This window comes from Orcinus orca, chromosome 3 (assembly GCF_937001465.1).
Source record: "Orcinus orca chromosome 3, mOrcOrc1.1, whole genome shotgun sequence".
Taxonomy (NCBI): domain Eukaryota; kingdom Metazoa; phylum Chordata; class Mammalia; order Artiodactyla; family Delphinidae; genus Orcinus; species Orcinus orca.
The window spans coordinates 84,174,818-84,200,858 of record NC_064561.1 but is presented as its reverse complement, the minus strand read 5'-3'; the positions used below and the strand labels follow the sequence as shown (position 1 = coordinate 84,200,858).

At 41.5% G+C, this 26,041-nt stretch overlaps 2 protein-coding genes across 3 annotated transcripts in view; one reads left to right on the top strand and one right to left on the bottom strand.

Annotated features, from left to right (window-relative positions):
• SNX24 (sorting nexin 24) overlaps window positions 1–26,041 on the top strand; it is a 162,834-nt gene that overhangs the window by 21,134 nt on the left and 115,659 nt on the right. The window lies entirely within an intron of this gene.
• Window positions 476–2,519, bottom strand: LOC105747878 (SNW domain-containing protein 1-like). Its single transcript, XM_033423709.2, has one exon. It carries the CDS (start codon window positions 2,224–2,226, stop codon window positions 589–591), a length of 1,638 nt encoding a protein of 545 aa, XP_033279600.1. The 5' UTR covers window positions 2,227–2,519; the 3' UTR covers window positions 476–588.

Here is a 26,041-nt window from a genome sequence, read left to right as displayed (position 1 = left end):
ATGTGTACATGTCAATCCCAATCGCCCAATTCATCCCACCGCCACCCCCCATCCCCCCGCCGCTTTCCCCCCCTTGGTGTCCATATGTTTGTTCTCTACATCTGTGTATGACTTCATTTTTTTTTTTTGTCTAAATGTTTTTATTGGAAACAGATAGTTGCACCAAGCAAGAGTGTACTTTCCCCACTCCAAGTTAAAACAGAGCACAACAGGGGCAAACATTTGGCAGGACAGTTCCAATGTGTGAACATCCTTCTTTCTGTGCACTGTGGTTGGGGTAACTTTATTTGTAAGCAGTCATTCTTAGATAAAATATTAACCCCAAAGTACTGATGTCACTCGAAGGGAAGTGGCCTTAATTTCATGTGTGGAGCAGTATGTTCTATAAATGCCAAAAGGTAGGAGAAGCACAAACACAAACTCTTTAAAAAAACTAAATAATTCAAAGTAGAATTTTTCCATCCCCCCACCCCTTCTCCTATAATAAAAAGTAGTGCTGGGCTCTGACACCCAGATTTAGTTTTTATCCTGGCCGTTTACAAAGTGTTCCCACATATGACTCGCATCAGTAGGGTTATGAATAATAGTTCATTCACTCTGAAGAAAGTATCTACTCCTTTCTCCCTTCTTGCCTTCGTGCTCATGTTCCTTGGGGGGGGGGCTGCTATCTGAGGGTCTTTTAGAGCCACCGTGCTGTTTGGCTTCTTCCAAAAATTTGTCCAAAGCAAAAGGATCCTCCTCAAACTGAACTGGTCCTTCTCGGCCTCTTTGTCTACTGTCTGAACCAGGAAACTCCTTATCGGGAACAAATCTGTCAGTCTTTATTCTGGCTTCTAGGTCAGCACCATACATGTCCTTGTCCAGATTTTTACTGGGCCTGTAAATATTTTGGGCCATATCTTTACCACCTCTCCAGGCTTGATCATAAACATTGTAAATTTCGTCTTCTCCACCTGCAAACCCACTGTCCATACCCTTGGATTGGTTGAAGAGCCTTTGGTCATACTGAACTTCATTGGAAGTCCGAGGATTGGGCACACCCAGAGCAATGACTTCACTGATACCTCGATTTTCATTTCTCTGCAGTTTCGACCTCTTATCTGGAGCTGCCCTGGAGAGATTCCGGTCATGCTGTCTCTCTTTTCGCCTGTCATGCTGGATTTCATCCCTCTCACGTGCCTCCCCATCCTCTTTTTCCACATGGGTTTTGATCCCAGCTCTTCTCTCCCTGGCTTTCTGGGCCATTTCTCTAAGTTTCTCTTCATGTTTCTCCTTTTCTTTTTGAGCCATCTTTCTCTCTACTTGAGCACGCATTTCCACAGCTCCACGAGCCTTCCGATCAGCAATGTAGAGGGCTTCGGCCAGTTTTGCAAAATTTTCATAGATGTGAACTGTCTGCAGCCCTCTTCCATCAGCTGCCAGATGTTCATCTAATGGAATTGTATAACCCTTCGCATTTTTCCAGTTTGAAATACAGGGAGGAGTCTTCCACTCTTCTTCTTCCTTCACGGTCATCTTTCGGCTAGGAGAGTGCATGACAGGTGCAGGAGGAGAAGGTGGTCCCCGGGGAATCTTCTTATTACTCTTGAACCTTGGAGGCTCCATCGGATCTTTCTGCATTTCTACCATTCGAATAACTCTCTGTTTAGCTCCAGAGTTGAACGCCGCTCCTTGTTGAGATGGCATGTATCGGATATACTGAGGAGCGGCCAGTTTATCAGCTGCTGCTCGGACTGGCATGGCTGCAGCAACCTTCTGCGATACGGATTTTTCTAAGGCTACCCTTGTCTTTTCTGTTATCTCTCTAATGGCTTCTTCATCAGGTCTTTGCAGGTCTGGGTCATCTGCATTCATGAGTTCTTTGGGAACCAGGTCAGTGTACTTGCTATAAACGACCTTGTCTTTTGACTGTCCCTGTCGAGCAGTTGCATCATACTTAATTTTTCCTTCAGCATGCACCTGAATGGCCAATGCATTTGACATTTTTCTCTTTTGTCCCATATCCAGGGGATACTGGGCCACGTGGCTCTCTGGAAAAGCACCTCCACCTCCCAAATCCTCTAATAACCGAGGTATCCAGCCTTTCCGGTACCCGTATGGGGGAGGTTCTCTTCGGGAGGAGACCAGGGAGGTCTGTCGTGATCTCTGCGATCTTGCCTTTTCTTCAGCCTCAAGCTGGTCCTGAGATAGCTGAGTAGGTGCAGGCAAAAAGCTGGTGAGCGCCATCTCAGGACTTCATTTTTATGGGGAAAAAGTAGATGAGTCTTATGGATTGCCCGTGCAAATATGCACTTCTAAAGAAGTCTTCTTTTAATATTTTGCCATCATTTGCTTGAGGCATGTGCAGTCTAGGGGGAGTGCAGCAGGGCGGAAAGTGTCTGGGCTTGAAGGTAAGCCAGACCTGGGTTCTTACCTGGACAGGTGTCCTAATGACTCAGTCTCTTCGTTTGTAAGGCTGAGGGAATGCTGGCACTGAGAGTTGTGAAGATAAACATGTAACTGAGATAACAAATGAAAAGCACATACTATGGTGTTGGACATACACTAAAAAATAGTTGCTGTTACTATCCTGGATCTAAAAAACAGGAGGAGAATGATAGATTTCTTTATTGCGGCAGCACGTGAGAAGCACATGTTTTACCTTTTCTCGTGTCTTCTCTACCTCTGGCCTGGGCATCCCTGCTCTCCTGCTCAGTGCCACCTGCCCAGGGGTCCGAAGTCTCTTGGAGTCGACACTGCACAGGAGGAAGCTGTTTAGCCTGCCAGGTAGATTGCATGTCGTAAGCCTTCTGTCTAGAGATTGTAATGAAGCCGGCTGTGATTCTGGTGCGGTGAGAGGTGCGGTGTGCAGAGTTATTCTTGATGGGACCAAAGTGCCAGCAGCTCCAGTGACCAGGATTCCCCCTGAACCAGTTGGATCCGAAGGGCTCTGGTGTTGTTGCTGCCCAAGTGGTCCTGGTGGAGGGGCATCATGCTAGTACCTTTTGGAATGTTCCTGGGATTTGGAGGTCAGAGTTGGAAGCCATGCACCCGGTTCATTGGGGGTTGATTTAGGAAACCAAAAAGAGTTTTCCAGTATCGTTATTAAACCCTGGAGAGAAACTTGAAACAGAAACTCAGTACAAAGGATAGCCCATGGGAGAGTGAGTTTTGGTAATTGAAGGAGGTGTTTTGTAAGCTTGAATGTCCAGTAATGTGCAGAGTTAAAATATAGGAAACATTTTCATATTGAAAATGGGTACAGAAACAAAAGTTCCAGGACCTGGCTTATTAAATAATAATGGTGAAAAGTGATTTAAAATCTTGTGTGTGTGTTTTAACGTTAGATATGCAAAAGCTAGACTAAGTACTTCTTTTGTTTGATTTATCCAGTTTTTGCTTCCTTTGGCTGCCCTGGGTCTATGCAGGAGCGCCTCCTGGCGTGATGGAGAACTGTCGAGTTGTGATCTTTCCTCCTGAATTTCTTGTGCACGATTTTATATTTAAACCTTTATAAACAGTTCCACTGATGTTCTTCAGGTGCTGTACAGATTGTTCTTAAATGAATGTGGGTAGGCCCTGGATTCTTAAGTTGACTACAGTACTGTCATTTTCAAAGTATATGTTTATTTTCCAGTTTTTTAGATTTGGAGAGTTTTTAAAAAACAACATTTGCTCTATGTTAGTAATGTATTCATTTTCATTGGCCATTTATCATAGTGTCAGTTTATAAAAATAAAGAAATATTAGTCTTTGAAAGCCCCTTAACATGTTTTGAACTGATCAACTGCTTAGTTAATATATCTGTAACATTGTAAGATAGTTAATTTTCAGGGATAGTTCCATGAAGGATAGATGGAGATTATTAAAGATCACTGCCATTTAACCTCTTGTGCTCTTAGTCTTAGCATACAAAGGAAGGAAAGCATTTATCTGTTATAAAGTAGCATAATTAATCTGTGTAACTTAGTAAATCTAGTCTTCGAATCCCTGCTTGTTGCCAGCTACGGGCAATCGACAATGATAATGCATGATTCCAGCCCTCAAGGAGTTTGCAGTTTAGTTCTACACAAATGACACAGCACCCATGAAGCAGTAATGAATGCTTTATGGTAATGGGTAGAAAAATAACAAGTTGTATTGAATGGAGGTTTTGAGAATGACATCAGTGAGGAGTAAAGTACCGGGAAGACTTCCTACAAGAAATGGCTTCAGCTGTGTTTTGAAGCATAGGTAGGATCTAGATAAGCAGATGGAAAGGATAAGCCTTTTGTGAAGGAACCCCTACCCCCCAAAAGGTAAAAACATGTAAATGAACATTATGTGATGGGGGATGGGAAGAGAGCAGTGTCCATTGTGCAGGAGGTAGTGGTAGGTGGAGGGTGAAGTATTCTGGGTACATGGGGCAGAGCCAGGTGGCAGAGGTCCCTGTGGAGGACTGCCTTTTCTCTGTTTCTCCTGGAGGGTGGCAGCGACCATCGTTGAAGTGTCAGAGTTCATTCCACTTTTGACGGGGATTGGGGAGAGGAGGGCACATTCTAGAAGGTGGCATGTCTGAGTTGCTTTGGGGGGGGTGGTGGTGGAGAGGAGAGAATGCCTGTCACCAGCAGCAGGTAAGGATGGGATCGGAAACTTTGAAATCGGATAACTTTGTGCAGAGCTAAACAGGGCTGCAGAGCATATTTCTGAACAGCCAAGTGACATGAAAATGAGGACGTCATGTTGGTTAAACTTACCTTGATGTACAGAATGTTTCCAAAGGGGGTTGATTGGAGTCAGCAATGAGACTATTGCCGTGGACCAGGCTAGGGTGGGGGGATGGAGAAGTGACAGGATGAAGGGACAGTGCCATAGGGTGGGTATGAGGGATTCCAGAACAGTGGGCTTTAGAAACTGTCTAGAATTGGTAGCTAAAAGAGGTAAATAAAAAATTGGCATGGACATATATACACTACCAGATGTAAAATAGATAGCTAGTGGGAAGCAGCCGCATAGCACAGGGAGATCAGCTCGGTGCTTTGTGTCCACCTAGAGGGGTGGGATAGGGAAGGTGGGAGGGAGACGCAAGAGGGAGGAGATATGGGGATATATGTATACATACAGCTGATTCACTTTGTTATACAGCAGCAACTAACACAATAATGTAAAGCAATTATACTCCAATAAAGAAGTTAAAATTAAATAAATAAATAAAATAAAATTTAGTCCTCCACCTCTGATCTCTTCACTTGCCACTTTCTGCCCTACATGCCTGAACTGCTGCCCCATAGCTCAGTTGCTGGAGGCCCTGGGCTTCTCATGCCTCCGAATCTCATGTTCTTCTGCCTGCAGGAAACCCATCCTGCTCTCCCACCCCCAGTTGGTTAGCTTGTGTTTTCCGTTTCTGAACCAATTCCAGTTTCACTTCCTCCTAGTAGCCAATGACAAGATTTTCACCTTTGCCCAAGAGTTTGCTTCTTATTCCTTTGACTGTGTCTTCAAGTTCACTGTTCAGATGATGCTTGAGACACAGGGTGATTCTGGACAGGAGAGGCAAGGGGAGGGGTCTGTTACCTGAAAACTGGGTTTGCCTCTTGGTGGGTATTGAGCCAAAAGATACATCCAGACCAAGGATCGGGGAGAAGGAAGGATGAATATCTGCAGCAAGTAAAGAGAACACCGGGGATCTTTCCCAAAGCAGTGTCTCCCCTAACAGCAAAACTGGGGAAGCTTTAAGCTAAGGGTTCATGCACATTCATGAAGGGGCTGCAGCAGAGAATTCAGCATAGAATTGGGGCAAAGCTCGACAGAGTCCAACAGAGAGGTCGACAGAGCTCGATACATAGGTTTTGTCCCTGTCTTCCAAGTGCCTGGTTGGTCATCAGTCCAGGTGAAGCACATGGGTAGGCGAGGCCCACTGTGTGGTTAGGGGCCCAGCAGCTGTTCTAGAGAGAACAGAGGGGTCAGGAGGAAGAGGTGAGGATGTGGACCTTTGAGGAGCAGTTTCAGTGGGGGGGATGGAAGTCAGATTGCAGTGAATTAGGGAAGTTGGAGAGAGTGAGGAAAATGGAGTGTGGACCCTTTCAGGTGCTTTGACAGTGAAAGGAGGGAAAGAAAGCACAGCAGCAAGAAGAAAAGCAGGGTCAGGTAAAGGCTCTTTCTAAATCAGAACACTGACAGTATTTCAAGGTCAAGGGGAGGGGACAGTGGTGTGAGAGCCTGAGGAATCTGAAGGGAGAAGGAGTGTAAGTGGAAAAGAGGCTTCTGCGAGGCAGACTTCTGTTCTTGGAGTTGCTTTTCTTGTCAGGTAACCGGCTTGTGCCAATGACTCAGCCATACAAAGTTTGGGATTAAGGGGTGAGTTTAGAGCACATCATCTAATGGAAATATAAAGCGAGCCACATATTTCTAGCAGCCATATTTAAAAAAGTAAAAAGAAACAGGTGAAATGAATTGTAATAATATATTTTATTTAGCCCAATAAATCCAACGTATTATTTAACTTGTCATCCATATAAAATGATGAATATTTTATATTTTTTGTAGTAGCTTTTTTTTTTTTTTGCGGTACGCGGGCCTCTCACTGTTGTGGCCTCTCCCGTTGCGGAGCACAGGCTCCGGACGCGCAGGCTCAGCAGCCATGGCTCACGGGCCCAGCCGCTCCACGGCATGTGGGATCTTCCCGGACCGGGGCACGAACCCGTGTCCGCTGCATCGGCAGGCGGACTCTCAACCACTGCGCCACCAGGGAAGCCCTGTAGTAGCTTTTTAAATTGAGTGTGTTTTACATGTAGAGGACACCTCCCTTCGGGCTAGCCGCATTTCAAATGCCCAATAGTGGTTTGTAGTGAGTGTTGCCATATTAGACAAGCCAGATTTGAAGAGTAGGAGGGGTCCAGTTTACAGCAAGTCATGTACTGAGGCAGGATCAAGGTATCCACTTTGGGGAGCTGAAATTTTATGTTTTAGATCCTTTAGCTACTGATGAGAATTTAATCTCACTATTCTTTTTCTCTACTGTCAACCTGAATACTCTCCAGGCTCTTGGTTTCTGCTTAGATGAGATATGTTGGGCTTGTGTTCCACCTGGCCTTAGGTAGATGGAATTGTGGAACTAGGAAGCCGTATTCAAGGCAGCTCAAGTCACTCTTTGGGCTCAGTTCCCAGTTGCTACCACTTAGTAGCTGTGACTCACTGAGCAAGTTACTTTACTTTTCCATGCCTCAGTTTCCTGATCTCTAAAATGGGGATAGTAATGACCAGTTTTTATTATATGAAATTCTATAGGCACGTCATAGTGTTGTTGCAAAAATTAAGTCTGGAGGGTTGATCTATATTTAAGGCTTAACAGTTTTAAAAGGGGATGTTTAGATTACTTTATTTGAGTCAGTCTTAATCATCATTATAGATTTTTTTTTAACTTTTCTGGAGACCAGAACTTTATGAAATGTTACTTGACATTGGAGTTTAAACAAAAAATCTTGTGTTTTTCTTTGGAAGAGTATGAAAGCATAAAGCTTCACATTTACTCAATTAAAATACATGGAGCAATAATCAATATATTATCCTTAGGAGCCACCGGAAGTTGGGTGATATGCTCTTTAAAATCTTCCACAAGTTGCTTTCTTCAATAGCAAACTTGGGTTTGGAGTCTCTGGTGTTTCTGAGCAGTGCACTGACATAAGACAGCTTGGTTCTAATTGCATGCATCCCGTGTTGGGAAAACTTTTTCATTATGAATATCTGAATGAGAGCTGTTAGGATGGAGCTGGAGATGAGAGGGAGGGGAACAAGGGAAGTAGAAACCTTGTTAAGAGCCACTGCCCATGTGCCCTTTATCTGTCAGTCAATATCCCATTTTTCAAATGAGGTTTTGCAATAACCAGATAGCGAGAGCACATCCTTAAGTGAGGACTGCAGGAACCTGCCTGCCTGCTTTGTCCAGCTCACCCTTTCTAACTGAGCTCAAAGTTGACTTTTGCCTATAAAAGTGGAAAATGGGCCTGATAAAAATGTTTAGTCTGCAGGGCCTTGTTTTATTTATCATATCAGAAAAGAACAATGTTTTGTGTTGTGGTCAAAATAGAAGCCGACCTTGCTTGTTCACAAAAGCTCAAATCCTGGAGATAAGGGGGGCAAAATAATAGAGTACAATGGAAAGAGTAGAGTGTAATTATTTGTAGCTTGTCAAGTGAAGCCCTTTCAGGCCCCAAGTGATTCAAATCTGGGAACTCTGCACAATTCTGTAAACTAACCACAACCAGCATCAGAGAAATCTCCCCTGGCCCGCAGACAGCACTGAAATTGCATCAGTTTGTCATGCACTGAGCATGCCAGCCTCACACAATATCATTTGGTTGCAAATGGGCCTGCCCCCAAAGCCCTGAAATACATTCTGTGGTATCTGACTCTTGGCCTGCGATTTGTCATGTCCCTGCTGCTATCAGCGTACAGTAATTTTAATAGATTCTGATGGCTTCCCGGTAGAAACGCGGGATGCATCTGGTTTGGGCATAGGACACTGAAGAGATTCTTCTGGCTGTAAACAACAGGATTGCATGCAGAAAAAACTGGAGATGCATTTTATTTCATTAAAAATTGGTTTTAGGTTACAAGCGTGTGTTTTCTGAATTATAAAATAAAAATCCCTGCACAGTTTAATAGCTGTAAAACATATTGCTTGTTTTTATCTTTAAAGTAGTTAACTCTTTAGAAGTGTATTTCTGGCAGCAGTGTCACATTTTAGAAGTCACAGCTGTAAGTATGGAATGAGTCTAGTAAATGTAATAGTTTATTTAGCCCCTTGCTACTCGATATGTGGTCCACGGAGCAGCAGCCCTGGTGGGTGTTTGTTAGAAATGCAGACTCTCAGGACCCACCCCAGACCTACGGGAATCACTCTGCATTCTCACAAGATCCCCAGGAGATGCACCTGCACAGGAAAGTTTGAGAAGCTGAGAAACTCAGGCTTAGAGCACAGGCTTCCGAGTCGGAGAGACAGAGAGCTGTATTCAGATTCCATCTTCTGACTTAGTGTGTTTGACTTTGGGTGATTTGTGCTAGACTTCAGATTTCTCATCTACAGAGTGGGGCTTATATAACTACATCATATGGTTATTTTGAGGATGACATTAAGTTATGAATACGTAGAAATATAAATATCTCTACCTATACCTCTGTATGGTGCCTGACATGGAGGGAACATACAATAAATGAAAGATGGATAGCGGTGCCTCTGTGGACTTTTGCCTTAAGAGCGTGAACAATTTGTCTAATTGTGAAATAACTCACCTGCAAATAATTTCCACAATAGAGGGATTATGAATTTTGTCGACAAACTGTGGCTGAGTATGGCTGAACTTGGTCTCCCTCCTCTCCTCACATAATCCCCTGTCGGTTCGCCTTTGTCCCGTAGTGTCATCCTGTCATGATTTAGAGTACATGGCAGAGCCATGGACAGCGCTAGCTACCTGGAAAGGTGTATAAAATGCACCTGCCGATTCCTGGAGGCTGGACTTAGTACCATCTCAGCATCTGCCAGGTCCTGGTTCTAGAGCCCGCCCCTCGGTGTCTGGCCTCCTGGCCCTGACCCTGGCCCAGTGTGGAAGAATCTCCTGCCCTCATCTGTAGGCCCTATGTTCTGGTCCCACTGTGGGTTCTCAGGGCTCTCTGTGTTCCCAAACCCTCCTGATTGTCACAGGCGGGGGCGGAGGGCGGCGCTTTTTCCTAGTATGGACCTGTGGGGAAAAAACACAAAGACAAAAAGTAACAGCCCGATATAAAACAACTTTTTTTTTTCTTGGAAAACACTGTTTTTCCCTCCCTTCATCTCTTTTTCTTTTTTTCCCCTCCCAATCTCTCAATCTTCTGTCTGTAAATGCAAAATTTTCAGCTCACTGGCTTTTAAAATTATGAATAATTACATAAAACTTTAGTTAAATCACTCAAAAGTATAATTTATTTCCATATCTGGACCAGTTAAGGCAATGGGGATGGGAAGGATGAGGGAGAAATGGGAATGGGTGAGGAATTGGGGCCGGCTGGGCACAGAGACAGGGGGATGGAGTGTAGGAATGGATGGGGCAGAGCAAAGGACAGGGGAGCAGAGAAGGAGAGATGGAGTACAGAGCAAGGAGTGTCGAGGCAAGAGGGGGAGTCAGCTGGGCTACCAATGTTTGGTCAGTGTCAGTTAACTGGCTCATCTGTGTTTCAGAAGGTAGGAGGTAACTGCCCCTCAACACAATTTCCTCATCTTGGAACTGCCTGTAAAATCTTGCATGTTATGTGTATGTATGTTTCCAGGGAGGTCTGCAGATTTTCACATCTGTGACCCCAAGAAAGGCTGAGAAATCACTTATTCCAAATCACAATTCCAGACTACTTTCTTGCCAAAGATGAAACAGCTCTTTAAGTTGTATTTCTGTATATTTGATTTCCTTTTTCGTTAAGCAGTCTTATTAATGTAATAGCATCTTCCTGTATTTGTTCATATATAGTTCGTATCTAGCTAAATCTCTTGATGTCTTGAAATGAACAGATGGCATATCTTCCTGAATATTGTATTTTTTTCTTTTCAAATTTTAAACTAATGTGATTAATTGGTTGCTTTAGAGATGGTTCACTTTTGTCATAACTCTCTGAACTTATATTAATGTTTGCGCATTACATTAAAGGGTTAATGCATCCAATAGGCTTTCAGAACTGTCAGAAATGTATTACCCAAGATTGTCACATCACTGATTCTTATGTTAGAACTTTGCTTGGATAGACTGATAAATATTTTTGTGGTAATCTCATTGGTTGTATAGAGGAAGCAGACAGTGTCAGAGGGTTAATGATACTGTTTGCTTTATTCAGTTGAATATATGTGTCCATTTTAACTTATGAAATTAGAATTTGGAAGTCTCAGACATGAAACACATTTTCTAACTTTTCCTTGGGTTCCTATAGGAATAAGTTGGTCTGATATGAATTATGGATCATCTCTCTACTTATTATTGTTATATTGAATGACCCTCAGTTGTTTCTTTATCTGACAAAACATATGTCAGACAATCCATTTCTCTCAGTAAAGTCTGCGCTCAATAATTATAGCCCCAACTGCACTTGACTCATCTTAAACTTTAATAATGCAGAATAAGCAAGAGAGGCTGTAAAGTATGTCAGGTGAGGATTAAGAGAAAGGTTCTGACGGAAGAGTCGGCAGGTGAGGTTGAACACAGACCCCTCAGCAGAGGTGCTCTCCACTCTTGGTACCCTCATAGCCCTACCCACCCCCCCACTCCTTGATACCTGTTATTCAATCAGACCAGCTTATTAAACAGAGAGAGGGCAAGTCATAGAGGTAATGGGGCCAGAGAGAATATATTTTAAACTTTATTTTGAAATAATTTCAAATGTACAAAAAAGTTGCAAGAATAGTACAAAGAATTCTCATTTCTTTCTAACCAGATTCATCAATTTTTTTTGTTTTGTTTTTGTTTTTGTTTTTTTGTTTTTGCGGTATGCGGGCCTCTCACTGTTGTGGCCTCTCCCGTTGCGGAGCACAGGCTCCGGACACGCAGGCTCAGTGGCCATGGCTCACGGGCCCAGCCGCTCCGCGGCATGTGGGATCTTCCCGGACCGGGGCACGAACCCGTGTCCCCTGCATCGGCAGGCAGACTCTCAACCACTGCACCACCAGGGAAGCCCGGATTCATCAATTTTTAAAGCTTTACCACTTTTGCTTTATCATTTTCTTCCCTACATCCCTCTTTTTATATATGTAATCTTTTTCTGAACCCTTTGAGAGTAGGTTGTGTATATTATACCTCTTTACTCCTCATTATTTCAATCTGTGTGTCCTAAAATAGGAATATTCTCTTAACGTAACCACAATGAAATTGTCAAATCAGGAAATTTAACATTGACCCAGGATTATTTTGTAGTCTGTATCACAAATTTGTCAGTTGTCTCAATAATATCCTTTAGAGCATTTTTTTTTCTCCTGGTACAGTATCCAGATAAGCATTACGTTTAGTTGTCATGTCTTTTTAGTCCCCTTTAATCTGGAACTCTCTCTCAGTCTTTCTTTGTCTTCCATGACATTGTCATTTTTATAAAAGACAGGTCAAAATAGACTGTCCTTCAATTTAGCTTTGTCTGATGGCTCCTGCTGGGTAGACTCAGGTCACGGATTTGGAGCTGGAAATCTCCATTAATGTTACTATGTCCTTGTTAGGGTATCCTATCCAGAGGCACATGGTATTTGTTTGCCCCTAATTGGTGATACTAGTTTTGAGCACTTGGTTAGGTTTTGTTGGTTTTCACTGTTGTATATTTACTATTTTTCCTTTTGTAATTAATAAGTAACATTTGGAGAGACATTTTGCAATTATATAAATGTTCTCTTCCTTATCAAATGGTTCCTCCCTGGTTCAGCATCCATTGATGATTCCTGCCTGAATAAGTTTTTACTGTGTTGTTGGCAAAATGGAAATTTTCTAACGCCATCATTCCTTCTCTTATAAGGAAGAGGTTTCCCTTTAGAGCGGCTTTTAAAAGCGTGGACTTAGAGCCCTGTCTGGACCGTTAAGTCCCCAATGTTATCCTTTCTTTGACTATAATTGACTATTTTTAACGAAATGAGCCCTAGATATGCCATAAGTTTAGTCATAATCTTTTCTTATACCTATTCAAAAACAATTATAGTTAAAACTTTCATCCCTTCAATAACTTCCTGCAAGAATTTTAAATAAAATTTAAATAATACAGAAGGGTATGAAATAAAAGCTAAAAGCCTCTTTTCCTCCCTTTCTCTGATCTCTGATCGGTAATAGTTTGGTATATCCTCCTTCAGACAGAAGTGGAATGATAACATACTTATTATTTTGCAAATTGTTTTTCCAAATTGAGGATTTATGTATCAAATCTTTTTTTTTTTTTTTTGCGGTACGCGGGCCTCTCACTGTTGTGGCCTCTCCCGTTGTGGAGCACAGGCTCCGGACGCGCAGGCTCAGTGGCCATGGCTCACGGGCCCAGCCGCTCCGCGGCACGTGGGATCTTCCCGGACCGGGGCACGAACCTGTGTCCCCTGCATCGGCAGGCGGACTCTCAACCACTGCGCCACCACGGAAGCCCTACAATCTATTTTTTTAAAGTATAAGTTTTGCATTACCTCAGATTTTCATTTGTCTTCTCCCACACTTATTGGTATTTCAGCAATAATGCATCCTCCCCAAAAAGGCCTCTCATTATTCTGGAGAAATATTACTAGATCTTCAAGTCTTATTAAAAATTAAATTGGCTTTGGTCTGATTTATTTACATATAGACTGATTTTTTTTCAAACTCTTGTTGTTATATTCAGCTATATTATTCTTTGAATATATTTTGGCGGCTGGCTAGGAAAGTTAATGTTTCTGTGAAGAAATGTGTTGTCAGTAGTAGATATTGACTTATGAGCAAACACATAAGAACAAAGTATGTATGTATGTTGGAGACCATCTAGTGACCAAAACGATGCTTCTGTCAGTGAAATAGGAATTGTAAGTTTAAGAATATGAGTGTTGTGAGGTCAAAGGCATATGTCTTTATAACATAGTTAGCACCTACAAACAATGGAGTAGTCATTGTAGCAAACCTATTTCTTTTTATTTTTTCCCCCAATGTTTAATTTTGAAAAAATATTGATAGCACAGTACAAAGAGTACTTATATTCACTCAGATTCACCAGTTGTTAACGTTTTGCCACCTTTGCTTTGTTCTCTCTCTCTGTCTCACACATACACAGAAACACACACACACATATTTATTTTTTTATTTTGGGTGAATCCTTTGAAAATAATTTGCACACTTACTTTCACCCCTAAATTACAACATTTCACTCCTTTGACCCAGTGGTTAACAGGAATAATGATCTTTGGTCTGGTTAAGCTATTAAATTGATAGTTGCAAAATGATGATTTTTCTAATTCCATCATTTCTTCCACGTTTATTAACTGGCATTCTTCTGTGAAGAGGAGCTTCTCCCCTTCCTTGTTCTCCCCTCATATCTCTATAGACTCATGGATATTTTTTTTAAGTATAAGTTTTTTCTAGTGTTGTCATTATTCTTTTTAGTGCCCAAATTATCCCAAATTTGTCCCATGGGATCTCATTCAATTTGACTCGTGTCCTTTTGACATGACCGCATTTGTCTTTGATCACTGTTTCTTTCTGTCCAACAAGATATGAAGGTTCACTGTGGACTTGCCCAATTTGAGACTTTTCCCATGGATGCCTGCTTCTTTTTAGTGGGGAATAGCATCTAGAAACTAAGATAGGGATGCTAAGTGTCCTATGGTTTATCATTGCCACCAGACCCTCTCAGTTGCTAGAACTATGAAATATATTACATATATACTTATAATAGGCATATATGTGTGTATATATCTGAATATATACTATATATCATACTCATATGAGTATGAGTAGATACCCATTTTAAATTATGACTACATTTCATGTATCTCCTTTTTCTTCATGCATAAAAATTCCAGCATTTCAAGCCCCAAATTATTCTAACACAAAGCCTACCAAATAAAATTTAAGACCTTTATGCAGTCCTTTTTGTATTAAAATATGTCCCATTATGTTTGTGTAGTTAGAATACTATGTTCAAAATTTACCTGCATTATTTACTCTATATTGTTATGTAAAAAAATTTAATGTACAGTTAGGTTATTTTCTCTGTTTATATTCAATTTGTGGGTTTTTCCATCTTTTTTGTTTAAATTTATTAATATATAGAACAACTTATTTGGTTCGAAACTATATACAAAGGTATTTTTGGAAAAGTCTCGCTCTCCTTGCCTTCTATGCACATGTCTATAGGTAACCAGTGTTATTAGGTTCTGGTTTATACTTCTTGTGTTTCTTTTCTGTACACACACACACACACACACACACACTCTCTCTCTCTCTCTCTCTCTCTCTCTCTCTCTCTCTCTTAACCTAATATAGCTCCATCTCTTATTATATCTTCATTCCTTATTTTCCCTTTCATAACAATTAACATACTATATGTAATCTTTCTTCCTTGATGTTTTTTTTCAGTCAGTATATCCTAGAAAGCTCTCTGTATGAGTTCATAAGAATCCTCCTCATTTGTAATGGCTACATGGTACTTCATTGTGTGGCTAGTCTCCTATGGATGGGCATTTGGGTTTTCATTATTTTGCTCTTACAAATAATACTTTTGCAGCAATTTTTTAATGAGCAACTGCTATGGACACAGCATTCTTTTAGTTCTGCTTTGTGATATAGTGAAAAATAAGGTTTGTTTTCTGCCCTTGAAGTGTTATAGTCCAGTGGAGGGATGTTTTTAGAAGTGGGCTAGGAAGAGAAATGGCCCGGTATCTAGTAGTTTAATATAATCTAGATATTCTCAGTAATTTTTAGTTATCTGACTGCACATTCTCATAGAAACAACATGAGACAAATATGTGGGAGCACATATTATGCTGTTGTCTAGCTTCCAAGTAAAAATAAAAGGAAACCTTTTAAGGTAAGATAAATACTCTTCAGTAAATCAACATTAAGTAATTTTATTGAGCTACAAGTGCTAGGTTTCATGAAATCGTTTTAGTTTAGCCGCACTTTCTAAAAGTAAAATATAGTTAGGGAAATTTTTCTCTTATTGGTATTATTCAGCCAAAATAGGAACTCTCTTATTTATTTTATCTTTTTTAAGAACCTTATATCTAACTTTCATTCCTGCATAGTAAAAACACATATGGTTGCACAAACCATTCATGGTTTGGGGGGACTTGTTGCCTTGGTTTTCAGAGAATTTGTTTGACTTTAAAATACTGTCTTTAGAATCACGTATTTAATCCAAATTCATGGATCCAAATTCCTTTTTAGTCTCATGCGGTAATTGCACGGTATTACAGAATATTTAATGTACATGTAGACAGGTACTCTGAATATGTTGGCATTGCTACATTCGTTGTAAATTACATGCAGTGAGTTACCCATATGTGATGATTACCATTGTGGTTGTTGGTTTGTGGTTGTACCTGGACTCTACATCTTGGCTCAGGGAACCTAGGAATCGAGCACATGGACATGGTTACAGTTTTCTAGTCGACTATGAGCAGTATTTGGCCTCTCTCTTTCTGAGTTCTCCTTCCTTATTGTGTAGATTTGTCCTACCCTTGTAACCACCCATTGCCTCTTCCCACCTTGACATTCATTCTGCCATGGTCAAACCCTAAAACCTATAGGAATTAATTTTTAGAGAGAGTTTCAAATAAATATTCCCTGTATTTAAAGGACAGTTTTGTAAGTTTTGTTAAGTTGTTTCAGAGATAGTTTCCATTTTATTTTAATTAGGCCAACACCCCCGCTTCCCAAACCTACGAAAAGCTTAGAGATATACAGTTTTTAACAGTTGTGGAAGAAATAGAGATCTTTTGTTTTTAAAATACTTTAAAAGAAAGTAATATATATCTGTAATAGAAAAGTTATAAGACAGAAAAGTATAGAGGAGGAAATAAACCTAGGGGATGGGTCTAGCCATTAACTTGTTCATGATAAAGTTATTCCATTTGTATTAATTTTAGGTAAAACACATCTAATTTTAACATGATATCATCTCTAACTAATGTAATACATGATAGGCTGGTTAAAGGTCACATAATTTACTGGTGGAGAAGAGAGTTCATTGTTGTTTGGATTTAAGCATCAGCCCCCCTGAGATAATTCACACCCTCTTGCATCCCACATCTTGGGCCAAGGGTGTAGGCACCCTGGTGTCCTCGTGACTTGACACAGAGCCTGGGCTGTGTTCTTTGTGTTAAAGACCCTCAGCTGGGGGATCAGCTGTCACCCCTGTCAGGGGAGACCTCTGCATAGTGTGTTCCATGAGTGCCAGCAGTTACGCCCTTTCCAGGTCAGTGCTCTGCTTCATCAGTTGTCCCTGCCACCTTCCCCATGTTTTTTCTAGCTAGCCAAAGAAAACCTCCTCTTCTCCTCATTTGAGCCAAGATAGGGCTGTTTTCAAAATAAATTTCACTTGGAAACAAAGGCAAAGACCAAATATACAAGCAAAAAAGTGCAGCAGGATAGAAGTGGATGAAGTTATGAAGCAGAGTTTTTTGAAATCTTAGGATAACGAGGTAGCAGATCTTTGGCACATGCATTGTAATTTTCCTCCTCCTTTTCCATGGCAGACATTGCTAATCAATCCCAATGCTCTTTTCTGTTGACTCAGCCTTGGAAACCTTAGCACTACAGTGTAGCCATCCTCAGTGATCTGAGTTGGTATGGGAGATGCATATCCTTTTCTTAAGATACATTCAGTCAACAAGTTGACTTCATAGTCAGAATTTACCAGGCACATATTCGTGGCATTCTGTCTGGTTCTGCCTGACTGATGCTATTTCAGTTGCGGCTGGCAAGGGCTCGTCTGCTCTCATACTTTGGTGGCCTCCATGGCAGCCAGCCACCATTCCTATCATCTTGGAAACCTCCTGTCCTGTACCAACCCTTCCGTTTCTATTTTAAAGTTAGACCACCTGTAGTTTACCAGATTTCTCATGGATGCTCTATTCACTTGCCCATATTTTTCCCACCTGCTTCGTCTAGAGTTTATTTCTCTCCCTATGGCCAGATTCAACATTAGCACATACACAATCGGAAAAAAAAAAGTCTTATAAGTCTTGCCTTGTTTCTGTGATAGACCACAGCTTATTTATAATAGGACACAGTTTATTTATAATAGCCCACAGCTTGTTTATAAAGCAGCTAAGTCTCCCAACTACTATTTTCTTGGTTTATATAGTTTTTAAAAATTATCACGTTATGTGACTGCCCTCAACCAAACATATTGACTTTATGAGGTCTGAGGTTTAACTCCAGCCACCAAAAATAAATGCTTATGGCTTTTGGAAAATGTGAACGGAACGCTTAAGTCTCCAGAACCCCGTGTGTGTCATTCTCACAGCACTCAGTAATTTAAAATTGAAAGCCAGAAATGTGGGCTTTCCTCTAGCTTATTTCTAACATTAGATCAATACAGAGTTTTAGAATATCGTACTTAACTGAAGTGTCATTTAACATGAGGGGCATGAACATATGTATTTCAGAGGTCTCTGCTTATGCATCAATTTCAGATCTGGTCGTCTTTGCCTCATCAGTAATGCCAGTAGGTGTCACTGTGTGCATTAAATGGAAATCAAAGCTGTCATTAAATGAATTTCTAAAATTAAGTGTCATTACAGTTTTTTTCAAAAAGAGAGCTCCTAAGGGTAAGCAAGAATATTGTTACCCTTTCCTATTTTTATTAAAAATAAATTACCTTCTTAGGCTATTTTAGAAAACATGATCCCATTGTTTCTTTTCCCATCCTATCTTACTATTTCTATGAGCTCTTAGATACATATACAAATATTTGTTTGGGGTGCATTCACAAGAGGCAGAAGACAGTATACAACCTAGCATATTAAATGGAGAAGGTTGGTCATTTTGCACTCTCCTGATGTATGTCACTCTCCTGATACAGAACTTCACTGCTGTTTGTCGGAAGGGGTAGGATTTTGTCACTCCAAATATTTAGTTGTAACAACATAAGAGTATTTTTTAAAAACCTCCTAACATTGGGGCTTCCCTGGTGGTGCAGTGGTTGAGAGTCCGCCTGCCTATGCAGGGGACACGGGTTCGTGCCCCGGTCCGGGAAGATCCCACATGCCGCGGATCGGCTGGGCCCGTGAGCCATGGCCGCTGGGCCTGTGCGTCCGGAGCCTGTGCTTCGCAACGGGAGAGGCCGCAACAGTGAGAGGCCCGCATACCGCAAAAAAAAAAAAAAAGAAATCTCCTATCAAGAGGCAGTGAATAAATCTGTGTGGGTACAAGTACATACACATTTGCACCTGAAGATTTTTTTAAACAAGTAGTTTTAGATACTCTCCATATTTATTAGGCTGCTTTTCAGATTTCTAAATTTTTCTGTAACAGGAAAATCTGTTCACTGATCATGTTTCTTATAATATTAGTAGGACTTAATTCTTTAAATATCTGGAACTTTCTGTGGGTTCACTCTTCCACTGAGCCCTTCAAAAAAAGTGAAAGTATTTGACTTTTTGTCTTCTGTTGCTTTGGGGGGAAAATAAAATGCTCATTTCTTCATTTACAAGTCTTTGATGTTAAGATCAGCAGTATCATAGAATCTTCTCTTCAGTTTAGTAATTACAAATCGAGACTATACAAATGTTCTGGAAAGCTCTGTGTGTGTGTGTATTGTGATCTGTTGGGTAAAACACTTATGTGATTTTTTTCTGTTCAGAAGAGAGTTGATGTTACCTTCATATACAGTGACTTAGAGAAGGTTCACAGTAGTGTGCCTGTGTGAAACTTTAGGGCATAGATGTGCTCCTACAGAGTCAGTGTTAAATTGCCTTCAACCTTATTTTCCCTTATACACATCGTAAAAATGGAGGTGTATTCTATCTGATGGCAAGGGGAAAATTGGCTGCAAGACATAATACACATGCAATTGAAACGCTGTGGGGCTTACTCAGAATTCCTTTCTATTTATAACTTTCTAAATAATAATCAAAACCCAAGTTCCTACAGGCAAGGTGGTGTAGTGCAGCTAGCCATGTGCCTGGGGTCAGAGGGTCAGGCTCTGGCCAGTCCGTCAGCACTCCCAGTTGTGTATTTATGGGCAGAGCTCAGACCAGGGAAAGAAGGGGGCGGTCGTGGTGTGAAGGTTAACTATGGGTTTAGCTGAGTCAATAACATTTTATTTCTTAAAGTGAAATCAAAGTCAATATGGAAAAATGTAAACATCTGTCAAATCTTGATGATCGTGGATGTGTCTGTTTACACTGTTTTCTGTCCAGAAACTTGGGGCTAATTGGTCAGCTTGGAGGCCTGGACATTAATAATTTCAAACCATCCTGCAGATCACTAATTTACAGCCAGGTTTGAGAACCGTTGGTCTACAGGGGTTTTTGTTAACAAGCAGGTGGACCAAATGTGGTGATGATCAGGGCAGTTTCCAAATCAGAGTCCAGGAGTTGGAGGCAAAGAACCTTGTAAGTGGTTCCCAACCTTTGGTGGATGTGTATGTGTTATTTGGTGGCTAGAGGCTTACTGTGTGTATGCATTATTGGTGGCGGCTGTCCTGGACATTGTTGAGAACTCTTTCTTGATGTGAAAACTTTGCTTTTTGCCATTCCTGTTGGCATAACTTTCACCACCTCCTGCCAACCTCCACCATGAGATCTCTGCTTCATCTGAAAGAGCCTGGTCTTCTCTGCTCTTTCCCTGCTGTAGTCGTCAGCATCCACCTGGAAGGGGTCATGATGACTTCGGAGCTAGCGTGGTACATCCCTTGCTGTTGGTAGGGTTCTGGCATCAGATGCTCCAAGGAGAGGGTTGGTGCTGGCTGTAGTGTCAGTAGCTTCAGTGGACTTATTTCTTCAACTATCGTGAAGTCAATGGAAATTTACTACTGCACCAGGAAAAAAGTCTGAGCATATAGTCTATTAGTTATGCTTCTGTTGAATAATATAAAATTCCTTCGACAGTTACTTGAGCTTCACTGTTTGCTGGGTGCTTCCTACCATGATGAAGGAATTCAGTGAGTTCTTAATCTTCAGGACAGCATATGCACTTGTGAGGATAATTCTCATAGCAGAGGAAGGGGAAACTTTTTAAAGAATGATTAGCTCACAGGTAGAAAAAAAACAAGGGCCTTAGTAGAAGCGGTTTTTAAAATGTGAAATATAAAACCTTTTAAAAATTAGGAGCAGGGAAAATGCAATTCTATGCATTAGAAAGTAATATGTTTAAATTTCGGTTCTATAAGGCCATGTGGAAATGGGTATCGTGTGGTATCAGTGTAACTGGAAGAAGATAAAATCTTACCTGTGAAGACCTGAGGACCATAATTTTTTTCCTTTGCTAATATAAGCATTTTTTTTCAGTGGGAAAAAGAATCTAGATATTTTAAAAAGACAAAGCATTGCTAGTATTTATTATGAGGAACTATTCCATATGACCTAAGTGTTGGAATTCTTGAAATATAGCTTGTTTTCTTTTCATTTAGCTAGTATTTATTATGTTCCTACTTTATGCCTTGTACTGTGGGTGACAGAAAGGAGAATGTAGAAGATATATAAAATATAAAGGTTTCTTTCCTTTTGGAAATAGCCTATTTGAAGAGATTATAGTTACAACAATGAAAACCAATATATGGTTAAGGACAAAGTACCAAGAGATAATAAGTGGTCTTAAAATTCGGGGAAGATCAGCCTGGTCCAGAGGGGCTGGTATGCAGTAGATATTTGAGCATTCCTGTCTCATTTACTGCCATGTCCTGGGCCTTGTTGCTCCTCTGATGTCTTTGTTCCCTACTGCACTCCAATGGAAGGTTTACCTGGCTTCCAACTTTTTTGACTTTGTCTCCTGTCATTGCCCCATGGACGCCACAAATTTATCTTTCAGGATCTTGACCCTCCATCCTCTCCCTTAGAGTGTCTTGCATACTTGTTCCTTTTCTATCTGACCCTGGCCTCTGGAGGTAAACACAGTGCCCTCCTCCGCTGTGGCCTATTTGGAATCACTCTGCCCTGTCTTACTTCTTACTGGGTGTCTACATCTCGATTTCCTGTAGGTACCTGAGTTCAAGATGCCCCAAACTGATTTTATTATCTCCATTCTTTCTCTCTTCCAAAGACAAACAATATTTTTTTGCCCTCTGTACCTTTGAGTCTGGGTACCACCATCGACCCAGGTTTCCAACGTAAAACATAAGGATAATCATTGTCTCTCCCTTGACTGGGCATTCAACGATTTACCAGAAGTATCTATGGCCTTGGGTCCCTGCTCCTGGTCTCCTACACCTCCCCTGTGTTCTCAGTGGTGACAGTGCCACCTCACTCTTCTAGAGGAGGCTCTCCCTCACTGTGTCCTTCCATGCCTCTTTTGAGTTTGCCTTTCTGCTGCCTCTTGGCTCTCTACAGTCCAAAGCTCAGACTTATGGGTATGAAAAGGGGTAAGAAAAGCCCCTTCCTGATCTTGTCCCAATCTGCCTCTTAACCTCCTCTCAGCAGTGCCCTCTCCCCTAACCTCCCCTCCCCCAAGACTCAGCCAAGCTTCACCTCACATCAGTTTATTAATGTCGTGCAGATGTATCATATCAATTCTGGATCTCTGTCTTTGTCCTTGTTGTTCCCTAGTCCTAGGGCCGTGTCTGCCCTGTAGACAGAGAGCGCAGTCAACACCGAGCTCAGACATTTGCCTCTCTGCAGACCATTGCCTAACTGCCCCAGGTAGAGTTGTTTGTACTCTCCTCTTTGCCTGTATACTGTTTATGTCTCTTTTTTTTTTTTTAACGGAATGCGGGCCTCTCACTGTTGTGGCCTCTCCTGTTGCGGAGCACAGGCTCCGGACGCGCAGGCTCAGCAGCCATGACTCACGGGCCCAGCCGGTCCACGGCATGTGGGATCTTCCCGGACCGGGGCACGAACCCGTGTCCCCTGCATCGGCCGGCGGACTCTCAACCACTGCGCCACCAGGGAAGCCCCCTATGTCTCTTTTATACCAGTTTTTGCACTGTGTTATAATGATCAATGAGCAGGTGTGTCCCCCCCCACTGGTCTATGAACTCTGACCTACAGATTATGTTTTATGCATCCACCTATGTCCCATGTACTGGGCACCTACACGGTGTTCAGTTCATCTTTGTTGGATGAAAGAAGGGCCACATTGAATGGATTTTTAAAACCTGAGAAGTTTGTGGCTATATATTTAATGTTGAGTCTTGTTTCCTAATTATCCTTAAATTTTGGTTTATTGTAGTATATCTGCCCCATGCTCCTATAATTTAAAGCACAAGTACTTTTTTTATAAATTTATTTATAGTTTTATTTATTTTTGGCTGCATTGGGTCTTCGTTGCTGTGCGGGGTTTCTCTAGTTGCGGCGAGCGGGGGCTACTCTTTGTGGTGCATGGGCTTCTCATTGCCGTGGCTTCTGTTGTGGAGCACAGGCTTTAGGCGTGCAGGCTTCAGTAGTTGTGGCACGTGGGCTCAGCAGTTGTGGCTCGCGGGCTCTAGAGCGCAGTATCAGTAGTTGTGGTGCACGGGCTTAGTTGCTCCGCGGCATGTGGGATCTTCCCAGACCAGGGCTTGAACCCGTGTCCCCTGCATTGGCAGGCGGACTCTTAACCACTGCACCACCAGGGAAGCCCTAAAGCACAAGTACTTTGTGAGTCTGTTTGAGAAGGGTATGTTTCTAAATTTTCCTACTTTTGATAACCTGCTTTGTTCCATTTGTGATGTGGTTCCATCTAGTGGACTACTGTTCTTGATTGAAACACTCCATTTACTGTACAGATGCATCTGGTTCTCTTCTTTTCCTAGTTATACAATATTTTCCAATAACTACATTAAGAGATGTACAAAAATAATGCATATTAAAATAAAAAACATAAATTTATGAGTATTGTGTCTGGTTGTGGCACAGTAGGGACAGGCGACCTCATGTTTGGTTTTTGCAGCCCTTGTAGAGTCTTGAGTTATGTGGGTTTAGTTTAACATAGTTTTAAAACTAGAGCAAGAGAAGCTTGAGAATAATCAGTTCTTGAAGTCACCCAATGGAATGCTTAGTCTTTAAAAAAAATTATAATATCTATTTCTTAATTATTTTAAGGTCATTAAATGTCTAAGTGCTTTTTTTACAAATCCAAAATTATATGCTCCTAGGTTTAAAAAAGTGTCTTATAGTTACAACTTTGTCTATATTTTATAAACTCTTAAATTATTAGTAATTTACATAGTCATCAGTAATTTGGCTTCATGTGTTTAATCCTGTTCAACATGCTGTTTAAAATGAACTTTGTGACCAAGGAAACACAGTTATGAATGCCTAATGTTTCTTTTTTTTTTAAGGATCTTTTTTTTTTTTAGATGTTGGGGGTAGGAGTTTATTAATTAGTTTATTTATTTTTGCTGTGTTGGGTCTTCGTTTCTGTGCGAGGGCTTTCTCTAGTTGTGGCAACCGGGGGCCACTCCTCATCACGGTGCGCAGGCCTCTCACTATCACAGCCTCTCTTGTCGTGGAGCACAGGCTCCAGACGCGCAGGCCCAGTAGTTGTGACTCACGGGCCCAGCCGCTCCGCGGCATGTGGGATCCTCCCAGACCAGGGCTCGAACCCGTGTCCCGTGCATTAGCAGGCAGATTCTCAACCACTGCGCCACCAGGGAAGCCCTGCCTAATGTTTCTTGATAATAAATCTGAGATTAGGTTTTCTTTTGATTTTGAGTTAAACTCCATGGAGTTTAACTGGAAAAAAATGCCACTGTGTTAGGCCATGGGCCATGTGGAAGAAGACAGCCTTGGTCTTCGGGCATCTGCCCACCCCTGAGCTGTCTCACCATCAGCTTCTGGGGCCCTGGCGAGGTTCTTAGCTCCAGGAGTCCTTTTAAGTGAAACATAGATATTTCAGTTCAGAAAAGTTCTTCGAAGTCCTTAATTTCCTCAGTGGAAGTATATGTTAAAATATAGTGTATATTTATAACCCACATTCCAGCCGTACAGTTGTGAAACAGGACTCCAGTAGGCATGTTTGATTTCAAGGGTTTTTTTGTGGGTAAGTATCCTGATTTCACTTGGAGGTTATCAGCAAGGGGTGAAGGGAGATGGGAGGCAGGAGACTGGGAGGTGGGAAGGGTGTGTGGGAGGGTTAGTTCCTGACAGTTGGGTTCATTCTGCCAGTGCACCTGAGAGATGCCACCACCCATGAGAAGAAGCCTGTGATTCTATGTCTTCACTGTATTGATTAGGGGTGGCCTGTCTCAGCCAGTCATTCTAGAGGTTCAGCAAATACAGGTAATACTGGTTAACTGCATCCAGAAATCTTTATCATAAAGCATTGCAGCTTGCCCCTGAGAACACTTATTTGAAGACCTGCCAACATTTTCCAAGCACTAGTTTGAGGTCCTTCTCACTTTCCAGCTCAGATATTACTCATGTCTGTAAGATAAAGTTTGTAATTTTGGTTTTCATATTCACAGACATTACTTAAGAATTTAAGTTTAAATGAATTTCACCTGACCATTCACTAGCTTCCTTGGTTAAATTCCATCCCATCAGTTATGTTCTAGTCCATTGAGTTGTGGATGTCTCGGGTTTAATCATTCAACCACAATTAAGTACCTACTATATGTCAAGGTCTCAGGCACTAGACACAGAGTTAGAATAACAGCTAAGAGTCAGGGGGGAAGCTATGTATATTAAAACAAATACATATAGAACAATGAACCTCAAAGACATCGGGTGTATATAAAGAGCTTTAAGACCACAAAATCTGCATGTGGTGAGATGTTCCTCCGCATTCTTAGGGTGACCACAGAATTTATCATCCAAACTAACATACTTTTGAAAGTAAAAGGCCAGTGTCGATCATTGTGCTGCGATGCGGGCATTAAACCTGGGCTGTATGGGGCTGGCAGGGTGCGTGCTAACTCTCTCCACTCACCACCTGCACTGTCTCGCTCTGGGTTCCACCATGCTGCCGTGTCTATTTCCTGTCATCACGCCCCTTACAAGATTATATATAACGGCTGTGGTGTGCCTTATTAATTGTAAGTACAGCAGAGTGAGTCTGATTTGAGTCAATTTTTTGCTTCCATTTAGGAAGCATTTAGTGCACGAAGCAAAAGTATTTGGAAAATAACATGTGGTCTGTGGTTCACAAGCAGCACTGAGTTACAGATGCCCTAAGGCATACATTTGGTTCAGGTGATTAAAAAAGATTTTATTCTAGTGATCTCAAAATACAAAAAAATGAAGCAGAAACATTTTATATGTTGGGATTTTTGAAAAGTCAAAACTTACAGTATTTCTTCAAATACCTGACATGTTTGAAATAAAGGCACTTAATACCTTTCTGCTTTTCTGTTACATGTTTTCGTTACGCAAGCCAGTGTTATAAGTAAAAAGTCAGAAGGTATGCCAAAAAAGGCCTTGTTCAGACCTACATAAATCTCCCCCACAAGGCCTGGGTAGTGCTGGCCGTTGCCTTCCGAAGGGAGAGTGATCTGTGTGCGTTCA

Bases quoted from the DNA above. Each gene is read 5' to 3' on its own strand.
- LOC105747878 (XM_033423709.2), bottom strand. From the start codon at position 2,226: ATGGCGCTCACCAGCTTTTTGCCTGCACCTACTCAGCTATCTCAGGAC.